Raw genomic sequence first — 7,177 nt, 5'->3', positions numbered from 1 at the left:
ACTGAATTAAAAACAAACCCAACCAAAAAAAATATAATATATATATATATATACATGTTATATATATATATGTAACACAGTGCGACCCCAGCACCCAGGGTATAAACTCTGGCACCAAGAAAAAAAAATATTAAAATACTTTAGCTTCTTAGTATTTGGGAGGTTAAGGGGCTCTCTAGAAACCCTTGGCCACAGGCAGCTGGCGCAGAGCAGGCATGGCGGTCTCATCAAGTCTGCCCAGCATCTGCCAGGGGCCAAGGCCAGGTGGGCTTAGGGACAACATATGTACACTGGGACATGTATACGGCCGACTCCACGACCGCCTCAGTCCTTTACCACAGGAAACACCACACATGTCATATCCCAGGGGGAAGAACCGGGGTAGGGTTGAGGCCTGGGTCTCTGGGTCCAAATGCGTGGCAGTGCCCCAGGGCCCTGAAGGAGGCCTTTAGGACTGGGTGGGTACTGTAGGAACCAGCGATTCTTTCTCTAAAGAGGGATGGTGAGATGGTAAGGTATGAAGCAGAATGGGTGTGGAGGTCCAGCGTTCTCTCGAGCTGGACACGCTCACACCCAGCCTAGGGACCACCTCTGGGTTCCCAGCTGCCCCCTCTGAAGAGTCTGGCTTGAACCATCACAGAAACGTCCAATCTCTCTCCCTGGTTTGGCAAAAGCCCCAGCTGGGCTCTTCTCCTCGTTGTCTGGAGGACAGGGAAACTACTACTGAGTGGACACCCTACTGGAGCAGGGAGTGATGGGATGGAGAGGGTAGGGTGGGTAGAACACAGGGATGGAAAACAGAGTCCTATGGACTGCTTCCTACCAGCTTGTGGTCTTCCACCAACAGGAAGTGGCCTCCCCATGGAAAACTATGAGCAGAACGGACCCTGGTTGGTGAAGGAGGTCCTAGAGGCCACCAACCCAGCACTGGACGCTCTGAGGCGCGTGTGGACCTGCCTGGGCTCTTCTCCTGGCCCTACCTGGGCTGCAGCAGAGTATTGCTTGTAAGTACTTGGCCAGCCCGGGCCCAGCTCCCCACTCTGCAGGTCAGTCTGGCTCAGCGTGTGGCGGGACGTCCCTGCCGTCACATTCAGTCTGGCTGTGGTGGCCGTGGCTACCTGGTGTTCTGGAGCTCCTCCCGTAGCCAGGTGGGCAGTGTCTGGCCCATCTTGTACAGCAGCTTGGAAAGCTCAATGTTGTGGTCCCGGTAATAGTCCTTCAGGAAGGCGCGGGACTGTAACAGGAAGGAAAGCTCAGGTCTTGGTCACGTGCTGACTCAAGAGTGACCCCCCCCTCTTCCTTAAAACCACCATTCCATTGGCATCATCCCACACTCCCATTATTTATTCACAATCTTCTTCAAAAATCACAACCTTCAAAAGAAAACTCATATAGTAGGAGCACCAAAATACAGCACACAAGGTCAAACTTCTTGTGATTGATAGGGAGAAGAGAGAGAATTAAAACCAGGGGCAAAGAAGAAAAGGGAAACATAGTATTTTGTTGAGGATTTTTGCATCTATGTTCACTAGCGATACTGGCCTGTAATTTCCTTTTTTTGTGGTATCTTTGTCTGGTTTTGGTATCAGAGTGATGGCCTCGTAGAATGAGTTTGGGAGTGTTCCTTCCTGTGTAATTTTTTGGAAGAGTTTCAGAAGGATAGGTGTTAACTCTTCTCTAAATGTTTGCTAGAATTTGCCTGTGAAGCTATCTGGTCCTGGGCTTTTGTTTGTTGGAAGATTTTTAATCAGTTTCAATTTCAGTATTTGTGATTGGTCTGTTCACATTTTCTATTCCTTTCTGGTTCAGTCTTGGAAGGTTGTACCTTGCTAAGAATGTTTCCATTTTTTCTAGGTTGTCCATTTTATTGGCATATAGGTGCTTGTCGTAGTTTCTTAGGATCCTTTGTATTTCTGTGGTGTCAGTTGTTACGTCTCCTTTTTCATTTCTAATTCTATTGATTTGAGTCCTTTCTTTTTTAAAAAAACTTTTATTTTTTATCTTTGGCCGTGTTGGGTCTTCGCTGCTGAGCACAGGGCTGTCTCTAGTTGCGGCGAGCCAGGACTACTCTTCATTGGGGTGCACGCGCTTCTCACTGCAGTGGCTTCTCTTGTTGCAGAGCACTAGCTCTAGGTGCCTGGGCTTCAGTAGTCGCAGAGCACGGGCTTCGTTGGTCCGCAGCATGTGGGATCTTCCCGTTCCAGGGCTTGAACCCATGTCCCCTGCATTGGCAGGTGGATTCTTAACCACTGCGCCACCAGGGAAGACGTCCTTTTTCTTGGTTAGTCTGGCTAAAGGTTTATTAATTTTGTGTATCTTCTCAAAAAACCAGCTTTTAGTTGTATTGATCTTTGCTATTGTTTTCATCTCTATTTCATTTATTTCTGCTCTGCTCTGATCTTTATCCTCAACAAAATACTAGCAAACTGAATCCAACGATACATTTAAAGGAGCATGATCAAGTGGGATTTATCCCAGGGATGCAAGGATTCTTCAATATCTGCTAATCAATCAATGTGATACACCATATTAACAACTTGAAGAATAAAAACCATATGATCATCTCAATAGATGCAGAAAAAGCTTTTGACAAAATGCAACACCAATTTATGATTAAAAACGCTCCAGAAAGCGGGCATAGAAGGAACCTACCTTAACATAATAAAGTCCATATATGAAAAACCTACAGCTAACATCATTCTCAATGGTGAAAAGCTGAAAGCATTTCCTCTAAGATCAGGAACAAGACAAGGATGTCCACTCTCACCATTTTTATTCAACATAGTTTTTAGAAGTCCTAGCCACGGCAATTAGAGAAAAAGAAGAAATAAAAGGAATCCAAATGGGAAAAGAAGAAGTAAAACCGTCACTGTTTGCAGATGACATGATACTATACACAGAAAATCCTAAAGATGCCACCAGAAAACTACTAGAGCTAATCAATGAATTCGACAAAGTTGCAGGATACAAAATTAATACACAGAAATCTCTTGCATTCCTATACACTAACAAACAATGAAAGATCAGAAAGAGAAATTAAGGAAACAATCCCATTTACCATCGCATCAAAAAGAATGAAATACCTAGATGTAAGGCCGGATACTATAAAACTCTTAGAGGAAAACATAGGCAGAACACTCTCTGACATAAATCGCGGCAAGATCTTTTTTGACCCACCTCCTAGAGTAATGAAAATAAAACCAAAAATAAACAAATGGGAACTAATTAAAAGCTTTTGCACAGCAAATGAAACCATAAACAAAACAAAAAGACAACCCTCAGAATGGGAGAAAATATTTGCAAATGAAGCAACCAACAAGGGATTAATCTCCAAAATATATAAACAGCCCATGCGGCTCAATATCAAAACAACCCAATCAAAAACTGGGCAGAAGGCATAAATAGACGTTTCTCCAAAGAAGACATACAGATGGCCAGAGGCACATGAAAAGATGCTCAACATTGCTAGTTATTAGAGAAATGCAAATCAAAACTACAATGAGACAGCCCCTCACACCAGTCAAAATGGCCATCATTAAAATATCTACAGATGACAAATGCTGGAGAGGGTGTGGAGAAAAGGGAACCCTCCTACACTGTTGGTGGGAATGTAAATTGGTGCAACCACTGTGGAGAACAGTATGGAGGTTCCTTAAAAAACTAAAACTAGATCTATACAATATGATCCAACAATCCTCCTCCTGGGCATATATCCAGAAAAGACAAAAACTCTAATTTGAAAAGATACATGCACCCCAATTTAATAGCAGCACTATTTACAATAGTCAAGATGTGGAAGCAACCTAAGTGTCCATCAACAGATGAACGGATAAAGAAGATGTGGTATATATATATATATATATATATATACACACACACTATAAAATACTCAGCCATTAAAAAGAATGAAATAAAAAGAATGAAATATTGCCATTTGCAGCAATGTGGATGGACCTAGAGATTATCATACTAAGTGAAGTAAGTCAGACAGAGAAAGACAAATACCGTATGATATCACTTATATGTGGAATCTAAAGTATAAATCTATTTACAAAACAGACGCAGAAAACAAACTTATGGTTACCAAAGGGGAAAGGGAAGGGGGAGGGACAAATTAGGAGTATGGGATTAACAGGTATACTGCTATATATAAAACAGATAAGCAACAAGAATTTACTGTATACCACAGGGAACAAGAAACTACCACAATATTATAAATCAACTATACTTCAGTTTTTAAAAAATTATCAAGGGGTAATGGGAAAAAAAGGGAAATGTAACCAGAGTCACAGTGTGTGCCCTTTCCCCTATATCCTTATACATGCCATCCTCTCCTACAAGAATGCCTTATCCTTCCATGCCATAGGTCCAAATACCACCCCATCCTTCCAGGCCCAACTCGAGAGACACCCCCCCACCTCGTCTGAGAAGCCTTCTTACCCATCCAACTTCAAGTGGCATGTCCTTGTTCTGTAGTCTCACAGCACTGCTGTGTAGTCATACCTAACTACACAAAACACTTCCTCCCTTGTATTCTACTTGTTGGCACATGTGACTCATTTCCCTCCTAGACTAGGAGCTCCTTGAAGGCAAAGAGCAGGTCTGATTCATTCTCAAAGCCCCATAGCATTCAGCCCTTGTAGGAGAAATACTCATTTGACTAAATCAATTCTGATCCACTATATCCCCTAGCCCACATTTCCTCCTGTTAAGAACACCACCCAAGAAATGCCAAGGTCCGTGAGTGCTGCGTGTCAGGTAAAGAGAAGACTCCCTCCAGTAGAGGGACCCCCAACATTTATTCCCCTGCCACAGGCAGCAGGTCTGCTACTTACGTCTAAGTCCATCTCTGGGTATTTCCGGCCCTTGCTTTTGCCTAGACACTTGGTTTTTCCTCCTTCGAGCAGCTGGCACCAAAATCCTTTCTTTGGATCAAACCTGTGAAGGTGGGGAAAGCCTGTGGCTGGGAGCTGGCCCGGCCGAGCCCAGCCCCTTCCCACTTCAGGCAATGTTCACAGACCTCAGGAATGGCAGAGCCTCCTAGAAAATCACAGGATCCACTCCCATAGGCACACTCTGGTCTGTGGGACTGATACTTGCATCTGTTTGCCCAAGCTCTGGCTCTGGGCTCCACTAAACACACCTGCCCCCTCTTGCCAGCAGAGGCAGGCCGCACGCTCTGAGATCTCTCTTCTCCTGACTGGGCAGGCTCAGTTGCTGCAGCAAGTCCCTAACATGAACACTTCCCATCCTTCCTTATTCTGGGGATCCTCTTAGCACTCTCCAACTCAGGGGTGAGAACCCAGTAGGGGGAAAGAAGTTTAGTGGAGGTTCTTTTGCTTGTCAGTAAATTCAATCTTTACCAAGAAATGCTGTATCTACAGTTGCATTTAAGCATGGGCATCACTGGAAAGTTGTGTTTTTTTTCTAATGAATTTCAGAAATGATAGAGCAAGACTGCCTTCAGAACTGAAGTCATGCTGGACCTTCAACCGTATTTTGGGGAGAGGAGATCTGATGCTGTCATGGAGAGGAGAGGCATAATGGCATCAGAATTCAGTCCCAGATCAGGAACCATTAGGAGGTTCTTGGGCATGAGGACAGAAGGAAAACACAGTTCACATTTGGCAGGAGAGGGAGATAGGGATTTTTGAATGGGTCCCAGGGTAGGCACATGTGATGGTGATGGCGGGGACGATGGTGATGAGCGTAGCTATCATTTACTGAGATTAGTACATCCCGGGCACTGAGCCAAGAGCCCCACCCACATGCTTTCATTCAAGACAGTGACCCTCCGGAGGTAGGAATTATTACCTTTATCCCCAACTTACGGAGAAGGAAAGTGAGGCTTCAAGGAACTAAGACACATGTCCAAGGCCCACAGTTAAAGAAGATGTCTGGGATCCTAACCCAGGCATCTCTACTGCCACAGCCATACCCGCAGCTGCTGCTGCTTTCTACCCTCAAAGGGAAGGACTGACTACCGTTTTCCACCTTCCGTTTTCAACTTCCAAAGTAAGGAGAAGGGAATATTCTTGCTGAAGGGCTTTCCTAAGAAGGTAGCTGGGGAAGGTGACTATTTCTCCTTCTCTTGAGACTCCCTCATCCAGATGAGCGTGTCACCTGTCTGTGATGTACCCTAGGAGACAGCCTCTCCCCAGTCCTGAGCCCCCTCAACACAGGCTGGCACTTATCCATCTTGGGACAGCGTTCTCGGTGCACTTGCACTGGGTTTTGAGTGATGGGAATGATTAGTCAAGGACAATATTTATAGTATCTTTTTCCTTAAATTATATTGAAGTCATAATCTAATGATAAGAAACCCTTGTGGGAACTGGAATTGCTCATTGCTGGTCTAACTTACTTAAGTAAAACACTGAAAATGTTCAGCCCAGAGTGAAAAGAACACCCCAGGTGTAGGACTGACCAGAGTAGAACAGAGTCATCACCTCACCTTTTCCTGAGTCAATATCTTTATTAATGTGACTCAAGTCATGTTAACTTTCCTGCTAAACTACCATCAGGGACATGCGTACTTCCTCACATTTGCTGACTAGTCTGTGTTTTTCTCCTAATCATTCAAGCCTTTGGCTTTTGGGCCCAGGTGCCTGCTCAGGACATCCCCCCGTTGAAAGGCCAAGGCAACACTCACGCCAAGGTTTTGTGGTAGTCAATGGTGTTCGTCACCCCAAGGAACTTTTGCACTGTGTCCATCACTTTGGCAGGTTCCGTTCGCAGCAGTTTGCCATCCAAGACCAGAATCTGGAAAAAAAGAAAAAGGCGAGTGTGATCTGAACCTGTTTTCACTCCAGTGGCAAACAGGCCCCCGGTCTTCTGGGTCAGCAGCCATGGTCATAAATTGGGGACCCCACACTCTGTAGACTGCTTCTTCCTCCACCTGTGGACGGGAGGTGCCGCCATGCCTCAGTCCTGGGCAGTCTAACTAACTCCCTGCTTTCTGCCAGCTTCCTCTGACCGATGCCATCCTCTCCTAGGGTTTAAAACCCTGCCTGCCCCTCATATCCCTATGACACCCCCTCTCTGCCTCTCTCCAAGTTTTTGGACCACATGTCATTCTCCTGCCTAAACCCTCCAAGGGTTTCCCTAAAACGCCTCAGCAACCTGGCCCCATCTACCTCTGCAACCAGGCTCTCCCTCCGTCACACACACCTGTCTC

At 45.2% G+C, this 7,177-nt stretch overlaps 1 protein-coding gene across 1 annotated transcript in view; it reads right to left on the bottom strand.

Moving 5' to 3' along the window:
* Positions 1-28: 28 nt before the first annotated feature.
* NDST1 (N-deacetylase and N-sulfotransferase 1) overlaps positions 29-7,177 on the bottom strand; it is a 35,645-nt gene continuing 28,496 nt past the window's right edge. The window contains exons 12-14 of the mRNA XM_024732253.1: positions 6,653-6,762; positions 4,836-4,938; positions 29-1,234 (exon numbers count right to left, since the gene is read on the bottom strand). Of these exons, the coding sequence (XP_024588021.1) occupies positions 1,115-1,234; positions 4,836-4,938; positions 6,653-6,762 (333 nt within the window). The 3' untranslated portion in view covers positions 29-1,114. The remainder of the gene's footprint in view (positions 1,235-4,835; positions 4,939-6,652; positions 6,763-7,177) is intronic.

The sequence above is a fragment of the Neophocaena asiaeorientalis genome, unplaced genomic scaffold (genome assembly GCF_003031525.2).
Source record: "Neophocaena asiaeorientalis asiaeorientalis breed wild unplaced genomic scaffold, Neophocaena_asiaeorientalis_V1.1 scaffold964, whole genome shotgun sequence".
Taxonomy (NCBI): Eukaryota; Metazoa; Chordata; class Mammalia; order Artiodactyla; family Phocoenidae; genus Neophocaena; species Neophocaena asiaeorientalis.
The sequence above is the reverse complement of the archived record's forward strand: the minus strand, read 5'-3'. Positions and strand labels throughout refer to the sequence as shown.